Consider the following 23,156-nt stretch of genomic DNA (forward strand, 5'->3'; position numbering starts at 1 on the left):
ACTGCATTTGCCATCTAGGCTCGATGCTCCTAGGCTTGTTTTTCCAACGCTGCGTGCCCGCTGCGTTAAAAAGACGCATATGTACAAAGGGAAAAAGTGGTAACGCAGCGAAGCCGCGCCGATGCAGAGCTATGTTATTTAAACAGATCTGCATCGGCGTGCGTGCACTTGGCGTTGATGAAAACGCTTCGTTGACATTGGCCCCTAATAGAAAAGAAATACGATTGATGGAAATATATATCTGAAAATCTATACATAGTCGCCTCTCCTCATCTCGATATTGAAGGGTCCATCGAGATTAGGAGAGGTCTAGAGGAACAGAAGGAAATTTCAGAAAAAAAAACTCGTTGTTTTAAAAAACGAAAACAAAACAAATATCATATCATGTTTTTTTATGTGTTTGTTATTGTCCAAACATGGTATAGTAGCCTACAAATTAGAATATATATTGACATAGGGAGAGATAATCATGAGCAAAATATAACAAGAATACATTGAGATAGGGAGATATCGAGATATGGAGGTTATCGAGATGTAGAAAGTCCAAATGTACATTATGTAGATTGAATAGACTGAGAAAACCATCTACATAGGGAGTGATATCGAGATGTGAAGAGTTTACTGTAACTTTGACTTTTCGTCATAAAAGTCATAAAATTATAACAAATCTGAATGCAGAAATATGTATATATATGGTAATTGAATTTGACTACATGTATCGGAATTTCCTTTTATTTTTTTCTGCCACAAGTGGGTCTGCGGGGTGGGCCAGGCCCCCTGGCCCCCCTTATTTACGCCAATGTCTTCCACGCTCTACGCAGCGCAGGGTAAATAAGGTATCCTACCCTTAATCGTAAGAAATCCGTGATTTTTGCTACAAAAGTGTTTAAAAATAATAAGCAAACACAGAAAGAATTATAAGCACAGCTTGGCATTTCAGTAATCCAATTTGACAGACTGTCAAAGTGTCCAACAATTAGTCAATAGGCAATCTAAATTTATCCTAAAATAATAAATCCGCGACTGTTGTAACAGCCCTGTGAATCGATTGACGATGCGGGAAAACAAAACAAAATTACCCTTAAAGTGGGCTCTCTCTCTTTACTAAGGAATATACAATTAAAACTTACCGCATTCGGCGGCATCGAGTGGGGTGGGTAACCCCCGGGAACCATCCCGGGAGGCATCGGCGGTCCCTGGTGGGGCGGCATTCCCGGATGTGGTGGAGGCTGCGATTGGGGCGGTCCTCCATGCTGCCCCATCTGCGGATGGGGCGGACCCGGTGGATGCTGCTGCATATGCTGCGGTGGCGGACCGGGCGGTCCTCCGGGACCACCGGGGCCCTGCATATGATGCGGTGGAGGCGGCCCACCTGGACCTTGCGGTGGGGGAGGACCGTTCATGTGCGGCGGACCGTGCTGGGGTGGTGGAGGTCCGTGGGGATTTGGTGGTTGAGGTCCGTGCTGCGGAGGGGGGCCCTGCATTTGCATATGCCCACCTTGTCCTCCTTGCGGCGGTCCCGGAGGGCCATGCGGATGGGGCGGACCCTGGCCCGGCGCCATATGCGGTGGACCTTGAGGTGGCCCCGGCGGCGGTTGATACGGACTATGCGGCGACGGAGATGGAGCGGGGCTCTGCGAAGGCGGCCCCATTGGACTCGGTGCCTGGGGCGGAGGCATAGGACTGTTTACTGGCGAGGGACTCGCCATCCTGGACTTTTCACCACCGAGCTTTCACTTGATAAATTGCACAAGTTTTAATTCGATCTGCAGTTGCCACTACACAACACTATAAATGATGCACCAGCAAAAAGTAGCACTCAACTGTGGGAAGAAAATGGCTGCCAACAAAGATTTTTCAGTTTAGTTTTTCGATGCAAAATAAATCGCTTTTATGCAATTAATTACTTTCAGAACAAACTTTTGGCGTCAGTGCCCAAAACTACACTATATTTGTAAAGATTTTTACCGTATTTTCCACTTAATTTCCAGAAATTTCACTGCCTTCAACGCGTCGTACCGAACAAACACCACGAAGAAAAACTGACATCGATTTGATGACATGAAGCAAAGAGGGCAAAGAGAGACAAAAGAATAAAAAGCGCAGAGCAAAAGCGCAATGACAGGCGGGATTGTTTTTATATCCTACACGGGTAGATCAAACAACCCAAATTTTGAGTTGTTTTCGATCTGGCATCTCTTTCATTCCATCCTTTGATGTCAAAAACAGAGAAAGAAAACCACCCAACGATAGCAGTTCGATGGGGGAAGCCAACGCTAGGTTATGTCGTTTTCGGTTATTGCTGGGTCGAACCTAGTTCTGCCCCGGATCCGCTCTAACAGCTGTCAAAACGTTCGGTTATTCGTTCAGGTTGGATCGCGATCCGCACCAGATCCGACCCAAAACGAACGAGGTTCGCTCTGCCGATTTATCGAGATCGAACCTAGGTTCACCAATACATTCGAACACAAACAGGTGTTTATGTTTACGCTAAAGGAAAATGAAAACATGAATGACACGGAAGGGTGCGGATGGGTATTTGACTTTTAATCGTTTTTGTTTCATTTGTTGAATTTATCAATGTTGTTGCTGTCTTGCACGTAAAAATGGATTATTTTAATCGTGTGTTGTCTTCAAGTTTCTCTGATGGTGAAATGGATTCAGATACCGACATATTTTTTTTGCTGATTTACTTCAGACGGTAGCTCCGTTATAAACAAAATGATGGTTAAAAATTTTGATGAAAATGTGATTGATAAATGCAATGACGAGAAGGTAGCTGTAGCTGCTATTTATTCACTATTACGTTGTGTATTCGATTATATGCTTTAAGTATAATTGCTCTCTCAATGGGAAAATAGCGTACCGGAGTATCGGATTATTATTTATACCAAAATGTTCATACCATTATTTTATTCGTTATTGCAGGTCTGTGAATAATTTGTTTAAGGTTACGGATTTGAAGAATATAAACATAATGTATTAACCCTTTATAAGGCAGTGATAACTATATTGCCATCAACAAATGATACGTTTTTCTGATTATTTACAATAGTTTTATTAATTATTCACCTTGCAGAGGGTGTATTTGCTACCTAGTAACACTCCAGATGATACTTGGCCAGAAAATAAATTCAAATGTAAATTTAGGAACAGTTTTATACGAATTGAGCATAATTTTAGAGTCGAAGAAGGATTTTTAGTTGTAATTCGTTGAAAAACCGACAAAGACATATTTTACCCCGTTGATATACTGTGATGTAGTGGAAAATTATGTAGAGAAAAAATATTTGCCTTTCTTGTATATTTGGTTTTTGCAGTTTTGGCGAAATCGCGGTTTATCCTAAAGGATCCCCTCTTGGGAGGAAAATACAAAAATGTTAGTCAACTCTTGTGCGATTTGATTCTTTAGTTTAAAATAAAAGGCCCCAAATCTCAATAAATTTTCTATTGGATTTTTTACAAAGTGTTTCCATATTTTCTTGTTCTATTACATTTGAATGGCATAATTGATAATTCAAATGTAACACAATCACTGTTATCCAGAACGCCACTTAGAACCAGTATAACAGTTTATCGGGAAACACGGATTGGCATAATTACCGGAAATGTTCCAGAGCGCCAAAATTCCTTCACGGCAATCCACACAGAGCATTAGTGATTAATCATAGAATTAATCATGATTAATGAATAATGGGTTATTTAATCATTATTCATTAATCATAATCATACAAAAATTACGATTCAATCATTAATCACTAATCGTTAATCATAGATTTTTGCATTTATTCATTAATCACTAATCGTATTCATGATTGTTTTGAGTTTATTCATTAATCATCAATTTTAATCATTGCATACATTGCTTTTATTCATTATTCTTTAATCATAATCATACAATTTTTAAACCTTTAATAACCTTATTTGGTAGAAAGGTTATTTGATTATTGATCACTATGCAAAACATTTAATTTAATTATTCATAATCATTAATCATTAATCATATTGCGCTTTTTGCACTTTACAAGAGTTTCGCGAGATTTTTTTCTCACAGTCATCTTTTTCTCACACTCAATACCAGGCTATAGACATCCCTATCTAACTCCCTTAGCCTAAAAATAGCCACCATGTCCCGGGCACAGTGTGCAGATAGACCGCTCTTAGCATAGGCCTGCTCAATACACTCAAAAAAGTTTGATTTTCCGTGTATAATATTTGCGTGTGAGTGCTGAATCTGAAAACAAATAGACGTCAAATCATGGCGCACTGTGCCACCAAAGTACTCTTTAATGGGTAAAAAAGTACCCATTATGAAGTTAAATAGTTCAACTCATTAAAAGAGTAAAGACCGTTTACTCATTAATGGGTAAACGGCTCATACGTCAAATTCAGGGGTATTTTTTACTCATTATCCGAGCAGAAAGTTTTTCAAAAATGAGTAATTTTTACACACTTGTTTTAGAGGGCATTAAAATTCTAGTAATATATTTATCATGTTTATCAAACCAAAGACACATTTATGGGGGAGGTTCATAAACTGATTCTTTATTACATCAATTTTTTAATATAAACATATAATATATAAGTCAAAAGATTTTGCTTGTAAACATTAAAACGGTTTGTTCTCCTGTCGAAACCGGATCGCATCTGCGGCTGCTCCTGGGGACAATTTCTGAATCGACGGCGTTTCAAATTTATGAGTTGTTGAATGTCTCTGGATGCGTTCGTGATTTCGTTCGTGATCTAAAAATACATAGCTCATTTTAATTTTTTATCGATTGAAAGTTAGACAAAAACTCTTACCTTTCTTTTCAAGTCGATTCCATTGTCGGGGAAGTTTAAGATGGTTATTGCCGACAGGAGATTATCGCATATTTTTTCCTTGGCTGTATTCCTAATAGGTTCTCATTTCCTACGTGCGATGTGGCCGAGCATAAATTGATCTCTATGGTAATCGCAAAATTGATCCAGTACGTTTTTTGGATGTTCGTGCTAACCTGGGATGTTAACCAGCTGTTGATCTAATTCGAGGTTGTTGATCAGCAGCTGAATCCCTTGGTGATTTAGCTTTTAGCGCCGTTTCTGCAACAAAAGCAAATCATTATCAATGACATAGTTTGAAACTGGGGAAACAACGGGAAAAGCAAAACGAATTGCCCTGCCCTCATTCGTATTGTTCGAGGATATCCCTACCGTACCGTTTCGATTTCCTGCTAAGCTTCCGCACAGCTTTCGAAGCATCTCAAGATTCGGTGAAGTTTTGATGCCGCACCACTTCTGCTGATACATGGCGATGGGTAACTGTAATACTGGATCTTCTGCGCCAAAGACTGCGGTTCACTTGAAGGACTACGGAAACTAATACGCTTAGGGATATTCGTGCGCAGACTGATGTATTTAATTTCGATGCACAGTCACGGTCGCGAGGCAACATTTTTGCAAATATGACAAAAGCACCAATTTCCATTAAAAGTTCAACATGTTTTTCACTCATTAATGGGTAAAAACACGGAACATGAAAATGGGCTTAAAATACGCATTATATGGAAAAAATATTTACCCATTTTTTGACAGTTCCATATATCGTCAAAAAAGGGGTGATTTTTACTCTCGGAATCGGGAATCGATTTAGTGTACACGCTTACATGTGACTAACGAGTAATGGGTTATAATTGGGTAAATTTCAGTAACAAAAATCGATCAACCCGAAATAAGAGTCGGTGTGAGAAAAAGAAGCGGGCAAATCACAATCTACACATAACTCTTCAAATTGGTGAAATCGGCAATATCGATCGTTAATCATTAATCATACACATTTTGTGTCAACATTTAATCACGATCGTTAATCGTTAATCATACTTCAAACGTTTTATTCTTTAATCATAATCGTTAATCATAGTCAAAAATTATTTTAATCGTTAATCATAATCATTAATCATTGTCAAAAATGAATAAATCATTAATCATAATCTTTAATCATAGAGTTGAATGGTTTAATCATAATGAATTTAATCATTCATTGGAAGCTTTATTCATTAACGCTCACATTGCCGTCGCCATTCATCACAAGCTTCTAATCACATAAATTTATTGATGGATTAACTGTCATTTTTAAAATAAACAATTAACAGAAGAAAAATCTGACTTCCCCATTCAATTTATATAATAAGAAACAAAATAACACTAATAACAAAATTCAAAAGATAAAATCTGTATGAAATCTGATAAAATATTTATATTTCTGCCTATCAGCTGGCAGTGCGAACTGAAAACAAAACAGATGATAGGGCTTGAGATCTCACTAACACCATCATACTGACTCGATCCCGATTCGTTTTTCGTTCGGTTATTCAGAGTCGGGGTCGGACCTGACCCAGGTCTAAAACCGAAAACGACATTAAGGTAGCCTCACCAGGGGGAGAAGGCGGAGCACTGAATCCCTACCCCAACATGTGCGACATCTGGATTTGGTTCTAAACTGTAAACAACAGTGTTAATTCTCTACCACCTTTTTGTTATGGCGAGTCAATTTTTATGCACACTTTTGTTTTCGATATTTTATCAAAATTAAACACACAATCATGCAGCAATATAACGATGTGGTATGCTTGAGATACCTGCTTGATTATAGGGACTCGAAAAAGAATTTATTTGCAGTAACTAACCGAAAAGAAAAATGTTAGCATTAACGATTGCGCCCTAACACCGGTTCTAAGCTTCGATGCAGAGTACACGAGCTTTGTTCGCCAGTGACAGGCGTATGAGGCCCATGAGCCTCACACCTCGGGAATTTGGTCCGCGGATTTTTTCCCCATGTATTTTTGCATATGCGATGTTTTCGGAATTTGGGCACGGAAAATCAAAATCCCGGCCCCATTTAAAATGCACGGGGACCAAAATCCGGCGGAAAATTTTCCCGAGGTGTAAGGCAGCCTTTAAAGGGGTTGAACTCAAATTTAGGTTGTTTAAACCTATTTGAACTTAACATTAGGTGGAAACAACTTAATATTTTCACACGGGATCAAACGCAAACTACTCAAATCCAAGTTGAGCCATCCAACTCAAAATTGGCTTCCCCCACCAACGGTCCAAATTAAGTGAAATGAACTTAATTTTGAGTTGTTTGAACTTCATTTTGGGTTGTCTGATCTAACCGTGTACACGCTCGTTCAGCTGATCTCAAATTTGGGTCAGATTAACTCAAAATCGTAAAAACTACTCAACCGATTATGCACGTACATTTCGACATAGTTGTTTCATAAGAGCCAAAGTCGCAAATGTAAACAAATCGAGTTTATGCCATAGATCGAACCTCCTGGAAATGTACTATATGTAGCATATTAAAAATAGTACAAAATGTTGTTTTTTTGCTGTAAAAACAGAAAAATACAAAAGGGCGATATTACATTTCCGTTGGAATTTTTTTCTTGGTGCGATTGCGCCCCGTTCTCTCCATGGCAGCAAAGGGGCTAAGCTGTGCTTCATTTTTGCATTATGACACTTCGCTCTTGCACCAAAAACACATGTGAGCAAAAGGGCTAAACGGTACTTTGAAAACACAACGGGCGATGCAAACAGGCGATATTGACAAATAGGTTGACAGTCGGGCGTGAAATTTGGGCGAAAAGGATGTTGTCAAAAACATTGTACACTGTTAGAAAAAAAGGACGACTAGTTCTTTAATCATATTTTCAAATCAAAATTTATCTAAAGTAAATTTTATTTATATGGGGCTTCAATGATTAGATGTGGATGTATTTCATGCAAACTATTAACATTTAAAAAAACATCTAATTTTTGAACTACAATTGAAAACATGTCATAGAACATTGGAACCCATTTTTCTCCATTCGAGCTCATTGCGACATTGGCCCTTATGAAACAACTGTGTCGAATTTCACCTGAAAATTCAGGTAGACTTTCAAAAACTCCAAACAGATACGAATCACGTGATAAACGTAAAATTCACCGGTATGAGGTTGAATCATACCAAAACATCAGGTAAAAGTTACGTGAATTTTTAGTAAGTTTTACTGGCGACCGGTAAGAAAATTATGATGTTTTCAAATATTCTTGATGGCGCCACGCAGAAAAAACTACGGTAAAAACAAACATATTCTAGGTAAATCCAAACGTTAAATCAGTTTGTACTGGCATCAAAAATAAATTTGTTTGGATCAAACATATTGTTGCATTTAAAGCGAACGAAAACTTTCTTTTAAATCAAATGTGCGTTTCAAGTTGTTTCAACCAGCTAAATGTTTGAAGCAAACATGGATATTATTGTTTTGATTCGACCACTCATAATGTTTTCTTATCAATTCTACCAATTTTCATATTCTGGTAGCATTTGACTATCAGATTTCACCATTCCAAACGTTCATATTTCATTTACTTACCTTTCTGTACCTGAAAAACATCCTTATCATCAATTTGGAAGCAAGAAAACATATGATTCCACGCTTGCTCCTGCTCCTCTGTTGACTTCCGATCGGATCCGATCCAAACTCGAGTTTTTGTTTACTTTTGCAAGAGCGAGCGAGGGGGTGCCCACTAGTGTACGTATAAAACAAACAGGGATTTAATTTGGTTTTAAAAATAAATATGTTTGATTCAAACATATTACCATTTTGGAAGTAAACATGTATATTTTTGAAGCAAATGGATGAAATTTGTATCCGTGGCGGCATCAGGAAAATAATTGGTGCACAATATAATAGTTCAATTAGCGCAGCTCCCAAAATATTCCCTCTAGGTAAGTTTTTATTAATTATAAAAATTAAAAAATGAAACTAAATTGTGATGATTAAAGTGCCCAATAGTGGACCCCCAACCAATAGTGGACCCTCCAGCCATTTTTGCATTATTACAGCACAATGTAAACATTTTGCTATGAAATTCTATCGGGAGAACCTACCTTATAGGCCTATGATTTTATTACATGCATTGCAAATGCTATGGAAAGTAAAATTAGATGATATTTTACAATTCTATAAAAAATAAACACCAGAGTGTCCACTATAGGAATATTTTGGGGGGTCCATAATAGGGAAGCAGAACGTCCCGAAACGGAACATGAAAATCAAATGAAGTGTCGACTATAGGGAACCAATTTCCTATTATGGACCCCCAGGGGGTCTACTATAGGGCGAATTCAATCAGACTTCAAAATGTTAATTTCAACGAATAACGTCGTGTATTTGAGTGTTTTAGGTATGTATCGTGAAGAGGAGATGCAGAACTTGTTATTAGATATCAAGCAGAATTAATATGTTGAAAATTTCTACTCCTTATGACAGGAAGAGCAAAATTCCGCTACTAGGGGGTCCACTATTGGGCATTTTACCCTAATTGCAGCCCAAATAAAACAACGAGATTTCAACTTCGAGGTTAAATTTTGATTGGGAAATCTTCCTAAAAGCGCTTGCCGACTGGAAAATCAAGAGGATATTCCAAACTTGGGACATCCTGATGGAGGTGTAACGTAAGTATGCTGCAGGCTTCATCACAAATAATTGATAAATTATTTATTTTGTTCCCGCATTTTTTTTAGAAATCGGATAAGTATGACAACAATTGAGGAGAGGACATTGCTGTTTGTGCAAGTAGAATAGAACTTGTATACAGTGAAACGTTATGCACAATAATGTAAAGGAATAACCTTTTTAAAAATGTTATCTTTCATGTTTTATTACAAAATTATCTATAATCCGGGTAAAATACTTTGAAATAAATGAAATAAATTTCTCTAGATTTCACCGAAAAATCCAGTGAAGTTCAAATGCAAATCAGGTAAATGTTATGTGAATTTACTTTTGCTGTCATGGGAATGTTTTGGTAAAGGCTACGTGAAAATCAGGTAAATTCCACCTGCGTCCAGTAAAGTGACATTGAGTTTCAGATTCACGTAGAATTCACCTGAAAAGTAAGGTGGAAAATATCTACGTGTCTTTTCAGGTAAATGCTACATGAAAATTATTTGCAGTGATGGCTCAAGACAAAAAAATGAGTTAAAGAAAAGATATTTTAGTTACCAGATAAAGAATGTCGCTGTCGTCGCTGTCCGGAACATCTTTTGCTGGCGAGGATAGGGGAGCTAAATGTCAAAGAAGGAAAATCCATACGATTTGACAGCTTGGTACCAAATATATTATATTAACAATATGGTTCACTCTTGCTCAGAACAGGCGAACACGTCTCGAGCGCTACAACGGATGGCGGTCGAACTATTGTACCACAGCAACGCGTGGCAACGCATCATTGCCTACATATCGATGCGTTGAAGTTTATTCCTCAAAATAATGAAAAACGTAGTCAAATTCATTTTAAATTTATTATTTGAAGAAACATATCGTAGACAGAAAAAAATGTGGCGTTCGGAGCAGCATATACAGAGTACCTTCCGACTGGTACCGTCTTTGGGAAGACAACCGTATCTGTGTGCACCGGAAATGTCGTTGGCGTGAGTGGTTAAACTAGCTGGCCTAGTGTGTGCTATTGCAGTCAACGACTGCGTAATCCAGTTGGAAGGTGCTCCCAATTGTGCAGTGTACAGTAGGAACCTAGTGGCGCATGGATTTGAGTTTGAACAGCTCTCGGTGGTATCTCGGTAGGGTTATATTCCGTAGAAAATCGAAAATTTGTTTTCAATAAAATGAAATATAAGCAGTTATCAGACGTCGCAAATCATTTCTGATTAGTACGCATGATAGCGCATCCATGCGTGCATGATGCGCACTACTAATGACATATTTCAAATTGTCGCGACTCGCGTCGCAGCGCGAGTGCTCAATCGCGCGGTCCGGTTTGGTGGCGGCCCGACAATAATGTCGGAACCTAGTAGATGGCGCAGATTCTGTTGAAGGTATTGCCGAGGGTATTGCTTTTTTCACCGAAGAATAGACTACCGTACAAATTTGTTGATGTACCAAAACAAATGTGCGCACGATTGTGTAGAAATTAGCAAAAGCACAATCCAAAACATCGTTCTTGCACCTTTTTTCACATCCGAAAAAGCTCTTTCTTGCAGTGGAGACGTCATCCATATATGGAGAAACTGGTGGGAACATATTTTGGTGGGACAATATTTTTTGCATGGGAGTCGAACACGGCGCAAAATTCGCAATATATCAAGCACGATGATTAGCATGCCATGATTTTGTAATTCATAGAATTAATAATTGAAATAAACGTTAGTTACTCTTAGACCATTAACCAAACAGGTTGTACTTTCTGCTACCTCCAAGAGGTTATGAGCCCAGAGCTTGGGTTACCATTGCCATAGTAACTTCTTATCAACAAGTGAAGTAGAAAATTTTCTGAAGCCAAAGCTGAAATGGAGAAAGTTCAAGTCCCGAAACTAAACGGATCAAATTACAGCAGCTGGAAGTTCAGTACTGAACTACTTCTGATCCGTGAAGACCTCTGGAAGTACGTCACCAAGCCAAGACCACAAGCGAATGCTGCCGCTGGGGATGCTGCCGCGGGGAATGCTGCTGCTGTCGAAGCCTGGGACGTCGGAGACCAACGTGCGCGAGCGACAATCGGTCTGTTGATGGAGAGCAACCAGCATGGCCTCATCAAGCAGACGAAAACGGCTCGCGAGGCTTGGGAAAAATTGCAGGACCATTTCGAGAAGCCAACGCTTACGTCGAAGGTATCATTTTTGCGGAATTTGATAGCCAAGCGTTATAGTGAAGGTGAGAACATGGAAAAGCACGTGAACGAGATGGAGGAAGTTTTCGATCGTCTTTCTGTGGCAGGATTAAAACTAGACGAAAAGCTACAGGTTGCCTTGGTGCTAAGCAGTCTTCCAAAAACGTTTAATACTCTAACAACTGCGTTGGAGAGCCGAGCGGATGATGAACTGACGTTGGAGCTCGTTAAAACCAAGCTGATCGACGAAGCGTCAAAGCAGGGAAGCTACAACTAAGCCGTACTGAGAGCTGGATGCGGCAAGAAGACAATCATCTGTCACTACTGTAAAAGGCCAGGGCATAAGCAGAAAGAATGCCGAAAACTAGCAAGTGATCAAGGATCGGACCCAAAGAGCGACCAGAAACATCGAAATATCCCTTCGAAAGCGAAAGCAGTACGTGAAGTGAAGTCTGAGAACTGTGCATTCACCGTAAACGATAGTAGTAAAACCGGAAGCTGGATCGTGGACTCTGGGGCAACGTCGCACATGTGTGCCGACCGGATTTTCTTCCTAGCACTGGATGAAACCAAAATAATGAACACCAACGACAAGTATCAGAGTCTGGTAGGCGCTTTGCTCTTCGTCGCCGTATGCACTCGGCCGGATCTGGCTATTACAGCGTCCATCCTAGGTCGTAAAGTTAGTAAGCCTACAGAGAGCGATTGGACAGAAGCAAAAAGGGCATTGCGTTATTTGAAAGAAACTTCGAAACTAAAACTAAAGCTAGGTGGTTGTGGTGACATCAAAGGATACGCGGATGCAGATTGGGCCGGTGATCGTTCAGACAGGAAGTCTAACTCGGGATTTTTGTTTATGCTTGGCAACGGTACGATTAGCTGGACAGCACGGAAACAAGAGTGCGTAACATTATCGTCCACCGAGGCGGAATACGTTGCACTGGCAGAAGCGAGCAAGGAGTTAATCTGGATTTTTAAACTGATGCGAGAACTTGGCGAAGACATCCAGCAACCAGCGATCATCCACGAAGATAACCAGAGCTGTATAAGTATGCTAAGCACTGAAGGCGACAATAGACGAACAAAGCATATTGACACGAAGTACAATTTTGTTCGAGATTTGGTAAAAACTGGAGTCTTGAAGGTCAAGTATTGTCCGACGGAGGAAATGTTGGCAGACATGCTGACAAAACCCCTTGGCCGTGTCAAGCTACACAAGATGAGAGAACAGATTGGCCTGCACTAGCACCGTTCTTGAGGAGGAGTGTTGAAGGTATATCAAGCACGATGATTAGCATGCCATGATTTTGTAATTCATAGAATTAATAATTGAAATAAACGTTAGTTACTCTTAGACCATTAACCAAACAGGTTGTACTTTCTGCTACCTCCAAGAGATTCAACGATTCGTCAGAAAAATTGCTTAAAACTTTCACTCGTGGATTAGTGTACAAGGGGTGTCTCAAAGCTATTAATGATAGCGAATATCAATCGAAATAAAGTCGATTGAAGCGAATGGCATTGATTCCTAACATACGATACTATTTACCGTGCAAACTTAAACTTCGGACACTTAAGCACTTTCTGATACAAAACTAATATGTATTCATGCATTTTGATTAATACTGTTTAAATCACCATTTCAACTATAATGTATAGCCCTTACCTTTTGGCAACGGGTTCAAATTGTACAAATAGTAGCTAGGAATCTTTGCAATTCGCAAAAATATCCAGCTTCTGCTTGATTTAAATTTCGGACAGCAGCTGCCATTGGAATCATAGTTCGGACACAGTGATTCCAACTTCGGACACTTAATTACACTTTACCGGGGGAATATTTGCAAATAATTGTAACTGAATAGTACGGACTGACATTTAAATACTCCGTCGTATTGAATTTATATGGTTACTACGATGGAACTACAGTAAAATTAGCAGTTTCCATAAGTAGTTTTGTTCCAGACTGATGAAACATTTCGATGAAATATTTCAGAAAATTTCCCATATAAATTTAGGTGTCCGAAATTTGAGTTTGTCCGAAATATAAGTCTACACGGTATTCGATCAATATTGCAACGCACCTTCTTCGTTTTGACATAACTGTTTCCCTCCATTGAACTGTAATTTTTGTCAAAGCAATCGTGGATTTTTCACGTTGTCAACGACATCATGAAAAGTTTTTTTCATCAACAAAACAATATTTTGCAAAATCTCAGGATCTCTGTTATTACAACCTAGGATATTACAACAACTTATTAACTTCAATTATTAATAAAATGTTTTCATATTTTAGGCTTTCTGGGACTGGAAATATTCTCATAGAGTAAAACTGTAATTTCAGAATGCAGCGTCTGTGCCTGTAACTGTAGGTGTTAAGATGTTCTGAATAAACGGACTGTCAATCTTTGTACAAGGGCAGTAAACGGATTTAAGAAGTAAAGATTAACGGTACGAAATATTTTTGAAAAAGCAGCACTCAAATGTGTTCGAAATTTTATGGTGCTCAAAAATAAACGGTTTAATTGGAATTTTTGGATTCGTTGATTAATTAAGTCTTAAAACATCATTAATCTCGAGGAACTTCGTTTTCTGTTTTGAGAATTGAATAATAAAAATAAAATAACTCTAGAAAAAATGTCTTACTATAGCTTTTCTCAGATTGATCGCTATTCAAGGTTCTGAAATTATCGTTCGTTCTTCTACGTTCCTCTACCTTTGTCTTCAATTTTAGATTCATAGAAATGTTTTTATAGAAATGCATAGAAATGTTATTTATGCCTGCCATGGCATGAATTTGTATCTTGTATTGCACATACAATGCATATACTATGCTCAGAAGGTAGACATCGGATTCGAAATCATCCTTTAGATCGAAGGAAGAGATTTTTTCTGTTCAGAATTAAAGCGATTATTCTTCGGATATTTCTCATTGGAAAGGATTATTTTTAGATGCTGGTCAATGCGGGGTGTCGGACATATTATGTCCGAATAAGGGGCGTTCAAAGGCTGATTGCATAAAGGAATATGTTCCAAGCAGCACAAAGTGTTTTCCGGGATTCAACAATTGTTCCTGATCAACAATTGGATGTTCCTTTGATACGAAAGGATGAATACACGTTGAAGATGATAAACGTAGAACATTTAGTATGCTGCTCAAAATATTTGCGCTTCCAAGATGAACATTCTGGAATTCGGAACAATTAATTTTGTAATTCCTAATCTGCGTTGAATAGAATAGAACATGTTTACAATAACTGTCACATAGAATGTCACTGTTCGGTTTGACAAATGATGTCAAAGATTCGTTGTGTTGCTAAAATCAGCAATTGGGATTGCAATTAAATTCAATTTGAATCGAATTAAAGTCGCTTCGGTTGCTTTGTTAATTTTTGGTAGATAAATTCAATTTATTCTATGTGAGACACCCCTTGTTAGTGTACCATTTTTGGAAAGGTTCCAGGTGCTTGGTGCTTGGCCTAGAGCCACAAACTGGAACACTCAGCCTTGCACTCCGCCTCAGCTGTGGACCGGTGTCGCTACCAAAAATGAACACATTACGAGCAGCATACGATGATACCGAATTGTTTTTGAATTGAAAATGTATTTGTTCGTTTTTATTAAAATAGTTAGACTTTTTCTCACTAGTTAGCGCTACAGTCAGGAAAAATAATTCGCTAATGGCTCGTATGGGATTTCCAAGAGTGGGCTATCTTATACTTTACTATCTTTGTTGGTACCCAACATGTTCCGGACAGCAGAACAAAGGGAACCGAAGCGACAATCTTTATCTACACTCAACTAAACTATCTTAAAAACATCATAAGCCTCATCTTATGAAGCATGAAAAAATAATCGAATTTCATTTTCATCGAGCCTCTCATGATAATTATTGGACTGTTATGATATCCATTTTTTTATCTTATGAAGTTCATAAAAAATTATTTATAGAAAAAATAAAACTTAAGAATTGTCTTATGATTTTCATCACAACTCTTCATGTGAAAAACTCATAAGACCAATCTTATGAAATGAGAAGTCAACATGGCGTAATATACTGAACGCAGATCTCATCGTCGATTTATTTTATACGATACACCAACGAAGTGCGAGGTGCTGATGTTGCACGTTGATAAAATAGTTTAAGGCTCCGTCAGACGTTGCAAGCAAATCACTCGTGCGAGTGAATGATTTCTGAGAGCACTCGCAATTGCAGTCACACGTAGCAGCTTTTACTTTAAGCAAATGACAGATTTACTCTCATGCAAATATAAACAAAAACGAAAAACTTGCTTTTGGGCCACAAAATCTAATTTCATTCCTATTTTTGCAGTGCAACACTGCCACCTAAAAACGTTTTCACTTTTGCGAGCGAAAAATTTGCTAGTGCTGCACTAGCAAGCGCAATTTCGTTTCTGCGAGTTGAACATTTTTAACGCTTAGCAGTCACACATTGCAAGCGAGCGTTTGCTTACGAGTTGTCATTTGTTTGCATGCAATCACTTTCAGTGTAGTCAGACAGGCAAATTTTTGACAGTTGTCACTTTCTGCGAGCAAAATGCTCGTTGCGAGTGATTTGCTTGCAACGTCTGAGGGCACCTTTAGTTTAGATAATTTAGCTTAGTTTAGAAGATAGTTTAGTTAAGTGTACGATATACACCAGCGTGATGAAAACACATACTTCGGCAGGCGCGCTGGACTTGAACAACTTTGAATTTCGTCTGTATCTGTACATTTTGTCGTTTGTGTATTGGAGGATCAGAAATGTAAGTAAATATTTCCTCTTGTTAATGTTTTCTATCATGTTGTTTTCTTTTAAAATCATAATTTATAGTTTACAGAACGACAGCTCATCGATAACTACACTATTCAACATTTACAACCAACAGATGAAAATATCAACGATGGGACGACTCTCAAGTCTCATAATATTTTCTGGTGTGATGCTACCATCTCAACGGAATATAAATTAAGCGAATCCGGAATATGAAATATTAAACAGAGAAAAAAAAAGAAATATTTAATATTTAGCGAAAAATAAAATAATATGTTGTATAAAATTTTATGACTATTTTTGTATTTTCTTTTCTTTTGATCTTGTGAGAGACCACAACATATATGAAAATCGTGCTGAAAATATGATGATTCTCATATGCAAGAATTATTGATTTTTATAAGATTCCCTTATGAATTCCTCTATGGGTTCCAGAAAAAAAATTAGTAGTTTCATAAGACAAACTTATGAATATCATTCTCAGTCTAATAGCACACAGTTCATAAGAAAATCGGATGAAGTTTTTAAGCAATTCTTATAGCAAAAAAACATAAGATATTCGCATGATTATCACTAGTTTTCTTAGTTGAGTGTATTCATCAGACCCCCGCGGTGCAAGCATGAAAAAATTTAAATCCCGCCCTAAATCCGCGAAAGATTTTGTTTCCCGGCGAAGTGTGAACGTTCCTTTTAATACTGGTATAAATAGCTGTATAATATAAATATTTCAATACCAAATTTTCAAAACGACTATTCTGAAATCAAAGATTCAAACGTAGATTTTGACGAATCTCTCCCCCGCAAACCAACACCATCAACACGTAGGCAAAAGCTTTCTGCTATCCGTTGATGGTGTTGGTTTGGATGGGAGTGCTATCAGATTTGTCAAATCGACTTTTGAATCTTTGCTTACAAAAAAAGGCAAGCCGTTTTGAAAATTTGGTACTGATTTATACCAGTTTTTTGACAGCAATTTTTTTTATTTGTTTTGCTTTCATTTCGTGTTTCGCAAATGCGAGATTTTTTCGAGGTGTTTCTGCTCTGTACTTGGAACGGACTGAATTTTTATTTTGAGAAATTCGAGGACATTAAATAAGGTAGGTATTTAAAATACATGAACCTACTTATCCAGCATTAAAATAGTGATCAATTGCATTCTAAAGTTCGATAAAGCCTGTGAAACTGTTAGCTGGCTACAAAACGAGTAGGCATTCCTCCACATGGTAGCAAAAGGAGAATCCGTGGCACCAGAACAGATTTTAATTCTACAAACCTGAATCGAATCATTCAATTAGTAGTCTATTATGAGCAGTAAGTAAAAAGCACAGTAATTTATTATCAATTTGCCCTGTTTGCGGATTTGTTCAACTAATCAGTATTCGTTCCAGCCAGTGACGGAGTCGATATCAACGACGTGTTCGATGATTTGCTGCTAGTGGAGGAACGTCTCTCGGAGGAAAGTTACCAACGGGGGCTGGAGGCGGGCGCCAAGCAGGGAAACGTTGACGCCTACCATTTCGGTTATCACCGCGGGGCGGAGGTTGGTTCCGAGTTGGGATTCTATTACGGAGTGCTTTGCGCCCAAGAGGGAAATTTGGCAGAAGAAACGGAAACACCAAGCAAGGGCGAACTTTTGCTCAAGGAGTTAAAAAAAGAAATTGAAGAATTTCCGACCGTGAACGATCTGGAGGTTGATCTGCTGGGGCGGTTGCTGAAGCTGAGAAACAAGTATAAAAAGTTGTGTGTGCTATTGAAGATATCTGCGAAGTACGTTAAACCGAATGAGCTTTCGTTCTAAGTTGATCAGAATGGACGTGGTACGAGGGCAACTGGAGCGGCTGGTGGAAGTTTTGGAACCGCAGATGGAGTTTCTGAACTGCCACATGGTAGATTATTTGGTTAAGGGTCATTGGAGGACGTACATTCCTGGGGATATACGAAAGGAGTTAAATGGAGTATCTGACCTGTTGGGAGCTAAGGAGGTTTTCTGGAGTCAGTTTGATTCAAAAACGCAAGTATCCTACAAATTTCCAGCCTTAATTGAGCATCTGGAAAATATGAAAAGCTACAAACTGGATGCCTTACCGGATGTGACAATAACATTGGATCAGCTGAGAATGGCTTTCAATGCTAGTTTGAAAGAGACACGACTTAAAATGCCCGAGCTTATGAGTGTAAAGAAGTGTCACGAAGTGGAAATTGCTTCGGGAGTGGTAGCGTCGCTTTGTACGGTGATTGCTGGCAAGATCTTGGATGATGATTTGAGCAAGGTGGCAGTAGTTGACGCCGGTGATGGAAAAGGATATCTTTCGTCCAGGGTTGCATTGGAACATGGAATTAAAGTGCTAGGGATTGATTCCAATGAGGGTCATACTGCTAGTGCGGAAAAGCGTAGGGATAAATTGAAGGTAAGCAGCTTGCTAATTGAATTAACATTTTGCGTATATTTCCAATCAATGATTTTTATATTCACAGAAAAAAGTCCGAAAAGCCGTTCAGAAAGCAGATCTGACCAACGACGAGTATTTCAACGATTTATTGGAAAATGGTGTCAATGTAGAACCAAATTACAGGACCACCACCAAGCTGATCGATTTCGATACCAATTTAATTGAGATGGTAAAGGAACAATTTCCGGACTCCGAAGCGACCCAGTTCTGCCTCGCTGGCTTGCACACCTGTGGCAATCTGGGACCGAATTGCTTGCGGTTGTTCCATCAAAATCCGCACATCAAAGCCCTGTGCAATGTAGGCTGTTGCTATCATCTGCTCATCGAGGAGTTCATCGTGGACCGGTACTACAATCAAGACAAGGTGAAGGACAACCCGGGTGTGGGGTTCCCAATGAGTGACTTTCTGCGAGCGAAGAAATTTTATCTGGGTAGGAATGCGAGAAATGTGGCCGCGGAATCGATCGATCGGTCGGCTTTCAATCGGGAGAATCCGAGTGATAAGTTGGGGTATCGGGCGATGCTGGAAATTGTGCTGCAGCAGTTGGGAGCCGAAGTGAACACGCAGGTGGGTAAGATAAAATGTTCGAATTTTGTAGATTATTCGAGGAAGTCTTTGGGCAGGCTGAATGTGGATAGTTCAGGAATTTCGGACGAGTTTTTGAATGATTTGGAAAACAAGTTTCATGTAGAGTTGGAGCAATTGAAAGTATTTTATCTCTATCGAATGACGTATGCCCCAATCTTAGAAGCAGTAATTCTCTTGGACCGTCTCCTTTTTCTGAAGGAGTGTGGATACAAAAATAGCTTCTTGGTAAAGTTGTTTGATCCGGTAGTGTCACCTCGCTGTTACTCCATTTTAGCGTTTAAATAAAATCGAAATGTTAATCAGTATCAAAGTTGATGATCCGAACAGCCACTATGTCAGCACAATTCGTCCAGTTCCAGATCGGCGTATAATCCTTCATTCGAGTGCAAAGTGAATGCATTCTTTCGGTACGTTAGGCTTTCTGGAGTAGATTCCGAACGAATGATCTTGTATTTGGAAAGTAGTCGCACAATAGCAACTTTTATTTGAAGTGTACCAAAGTGCGATCCCAAGCATGTTCGGGGACCTACTCCGAACGGCATGTAGCTACATGGAACGATGTTGCCTATGTTTTCTTTCGAGAATCGTTCCGGATTGAAGCGAAGTGGATCCGGGAAGTACTGTAAAAAAGTGTTTTTTTAATAACCTATTCAGAATACGAGCTTTATGAAATGTTTCTTGATGCTTAAATTCGCTTATCTTATTTTCATTTCATATTTCACTTCATATGAGATCATGTCGAAATGAGGTCTCCAGTTAGTTATCCTTGCGAGCAAAAGCGTATGATTGCCAATCCGGAGATGACGAGCTCGATTCTCGGTCCGGTCTAGGATGTTTTTGGGTGGAAATATTCCAATGCACTTGCCACACAAGAATACATACTCATTCAATGGCGGGCAACGAAAAGCTTTCAATTAACTTTCATACAGAGCTAAAAAAAAAACGCGCACTTAAAGTGTTGAAGTCATATTGATCCGGATTTGCTTAGCTTAGCAATCTCAGTCATTTCTCAGCTAAATTCACATGTAGATAATCACTCATAGCATGTCTTCTAAATATATTGGGGTCTGGTTCGATTCTAAATGCACCTTTGGGAAGCACATTGTGTATAACATGCGAACTATGACCGGTACATGGCTCCCATCGCTCGATGCTGATACCTAGAATATTTGCAAACAAGTATGGGCATGTTGAAGCGGACAGAAATTTTTTCACGGACTGATCAAAATTCGAGGATTCCACTGGTTTCGGTGTATACAACAATTTTCATAGCGCCTCCTTTAAATTACCGAAGCCATGTTCAGTAGAAATTGCTGAATTAGCAGCTATATACTACGCATTGGAGTATATTGCAGCACTTCCTGCTGAGCACTTCTTCATCTTCACCGACAGTCAGAGATGTCCATCTCCTCAGTGTGGTGAAAAGAAATTTTTATACACTTGCACGCACCGTTGCATTTGAACGGGAGCGCGACTCTTATAGCCTATTCAGATTACGATCTTTAACGAGATATTTGACATGATAATGAGAATCTTGATTTCAAAGTTCACTCATCTTATTTTCATTTCATTTCTGATTGTCAATTATCACTTCAAATACCTCGTTAAATGATCGTAATCTGAACAGGCTATTACGTTTGAATTCACCACAGCTTTGGAGAAGTGTGTGATAAAAGAAGATCGAACAAAATGAACCGAGCGCACAATCAACAGCAGAACAGTGCAGTGTGGAAAAAGGGCCCTAAAACGCACTGCAGTGAGCGCTGATAAATACGCAGCCGCGCGCACGGCCGTGTATACGCGCCGGTGGCATTTCTGTGTGAATATTACTGCTGAGCTAATAGAATTAACCGAGCAGTTCGTAGCGATTTTTTTTAGGAGATAATATTGAATGTTCTCAAGTCTTTTGTTTTTCAGCTTAATCCATTTGCATGTTAAGCATTATGATTGCCCTAATGAATTATTTTCTCACACGGCACTTTTTCGGTCATACGAAAAATCTAATTTTACTGAAAATTTACAAATTCAGTAAATAACTGCCGTATAATGCAAGGCAAGTGGGGTGGGCAAGACGCTTGAATTGAACTCGAATTGAACGTCTAAACACCTCCATTCAATTCACTTGAACGAAAAGCATCGTGCAGCATCGTGGAATAAAAACCGAGTTTAAACAAATGTATTCATGATCCCCTTCGATGTAGGGTACTGCAGAGAGCATGCATGCACGCTATGTTGACTGAACAATTAGTGGACATCAAACCTTAGAGGAGTGTACTAAAGCGCAAAGGCCTACCGAGAATATTATTCATTTTCCCACAAACATATTAAAAATTTTGAAATTATAATTAATAGTAAAATTCACGTAAATTTCACTAGTATCACCAATCACATAGAAAATTAATCTATTTTACGATTCTTGCGACTGACTTACTGCGACTCCCAAGGGGCAACTGAGCATGAGCATGAGCATGATGACCGTGCATTTCGTAGTTGCTACTCCGTGATCGACCAGAACAATCGCAATTGCACAGGGAACCAATGGATGGAAGCATGGGATTTGCTCTCCAACCTCAATGTGCACAGTCCGAGGGCTCTAGTATTTTTGGATAGTCGATAACGGCGCTGGCCACGTCCTCACGGTCATCGGGGATGGGAAGGAATTGATGATGCAGTCACTCGCCCACTGCAAGCCGAGAACACCTCTGCACTCGCCACGAGTTCCTGCGGAATTTTATTGGAATCTTGGGGTTAAGGTATGGCAGAGGTTCGTCTTGGTTAACGGGTTGCCAATGTGATAGTTATGAAAGGGTGGTGTAGTATTCTAATTAGATGCCGAAACGAACTTTTTCGCTCATTTCGAATTCTAACAGTTACCTGCTAGAACTAATCAAGTTGTAGGTATGTATAGGGATAGAAGATGGAAACGGTATGAAAGCCCATTTCCAGTTCTAGCGATTGCTAGAACATGAGAAATATATGAAAAAATACAGAGTAGGAGGAATGGAACGGGCCTGGGATTGAACCCATGACCTCCTGCGTATGAGGCAGAAGCGGTAGCCATATGACCACCAAGCCCGTTTTACTGCGACTCCCAAGGGGCAACTAACTCTAAACTTTCGACAGTATCCAAAAATATTAACAAATTTTAGCGAAAAACTATGTCGTATCTACGGCAAATTGATCGAAGAGCCCTGGTTGGGAAAGAATGAAACACAACGCCACCCAGTCGATACAGTTCACCCAGTTTTAGGCAACACATGATTTCTTCTTTCAATTCTTAAAAAATCACTGAACAACTATTTCTATTACTATTACTTTTTGAGCAACCTTTGGGGCCCACGTTTTGGTTTGATGATATTAGAAACATAAAATTCGATTTGAAAATTTTCTAGAATCTGTGTAAGGTAAGGTGTTTCCTATACGGGAGAGCACTGTGTTTCATCAACTAATTGGCAAACGCCATAACAACTGAACTAGCAACCGTTTCATTTGTTTGACGAATATCATGGATACTACAAATATCACGAAATACTATTGCGAGACAATAAATGATATTATCGCAAAGTTTAGAGTTACTTGCCCCTTGGCGACTCCATACTCGATTTTTCCAGTTTTCAGTCCACGCATAACATTTTTGTTGAATCCCAAGCATCTGAGCAAGGGTCATAGTGCCTTTCGTATCACGACCAAG

General features: G+C 39.0%; 5 protein-coding genes across 9 annotated transcripts in view; 3 read left to right on the forward strand and 2 right to left on the reverse strand.

The window, feature by feature from the left end:
- Positions 1-2,099, reverse strand: part of LOC134225801 (ATP-dependent helicase brm) — a 50,408-nt gene extending 48,309 nt beyond the window's left edge. The window contains exons 1-2 of one of the 2 annotated variants that reach the window (XM_062706158.1): positions 1,969-2,099; positions 1,131-1,840 (exon numbers count right to left, since the gene is read on the reverse strand). In XM_062706158.1, coding sequence (XP_062562142.1) covers positions 1,131-1,709 — 579 coding nt within the window. In that variant the 5' untranslated portion in view covers positions 1,710-1,840; positions 1,969-2,099. Of the gene's footprint in view, positions 1-1,130; positions 1,841-1,907 lie in introns of both variants that reach the window. The other variant, XM_062706159.1, reaches the window with a different exon arrangement.
- Positions 2,100-12,184: 10,085 nt separating this feature from the next.
- Positions 12,185-12,901, forward strand: LOC134222764 (uncharacterized). The gene has a single exon (XM_062701922.1). It carries the CDS (start codon positions 12,185-12,187, stop codon positions 12,899-12,901), a length of 717 nt encoding a protein of 238 aa, XP_062557906.1.
- Positions 12,902-17,347: 4,446 nt separating this feature from the next.
- On the forward strand, positions 17,348-18,274 carry LOC134225809 (protein LTO1 homolog). 3 transcript variants are annotated; one of them, XM_062706169.1, is made up of 3 exons: positions 17,348-17,523; positions 17,570-17,737; positions 17,815-18,274. In XM_062706169.1, the coding sequence occupies exons 2-3, from the start codon at positions 17,731-17,733 to the stop codon at positions 18,222-18,224; spliced, it is 417 nt and encodes a 138-aa protein (XP_062562153.1). In that variant the 5' UTR covers positions 17,348-17,523; positions 17,570-17,730; the 3' UTR covers positions 18,225-18,274. The 3 variants fall into 3 exon arrangements, with proteins under 3 accessions (XP_062562153.1, XP_062562155.1, XP_062562154.1); XM_062706171.1 differs by having other exon boundaries at positions 17,590-17,737; XM_062706170.1 differs by having other exon boundaries at positions 17,600-17,737.
- On the forward strand, positions 18,235-19,768 carry LOC134225807 (probable methyltransferase-like protein 25). Its single transcript, XM_062706166.1, has 2 exons — positions 18,235-18,834; positions 18,902-19,768. The coding sequence occupies exons 1-2, from the start codon at positions 18,235-18,237 to the stop codon at positions 19,748-19,750; spliced, it is 1,449 nt and encodes a 482-aa protein (XP_062562150.1). The 3' UTR covers positions 19,751-19,768.
- Positions 19,769-19,800: 32 nt separating this feature from the next.
- The window catches only part of LOC134225806 (cytochrome P450 6g1-like), a 46,062-nt gene continuing 42,706 nt past the window's right edge, over positions 19,801-23,156 (reverse strand). For both annotated transcript variants that reach the window (XM_062706164.1, XM_062706165.1), the window contains one exon: positions 19,801-20,085. In XM_062706164.1, the coding sequence (XP_062562148.1) occupies positions 19,801-20,085 (285 nt within the window). The remainder of the gene's footprint in view (positions 20,086-23,156) is intronic.

The sequence above is a fragment of the Armigeres subalbatus genome, chromosome 3 (assembly GCF_024139115.2).
Source record: "Armigeres subalbatus isolate Guangzhou_Male chromosome 3, GZ_Asu_2, whole genome shotgun sequence".
In the NCBI taxonomy this organism is placed as follows: Eukaryota; Metazoa; Arthropoda; class Insecta; order Diptera; family Culicidae; genus Armigeres; species Armigeres subalbatus.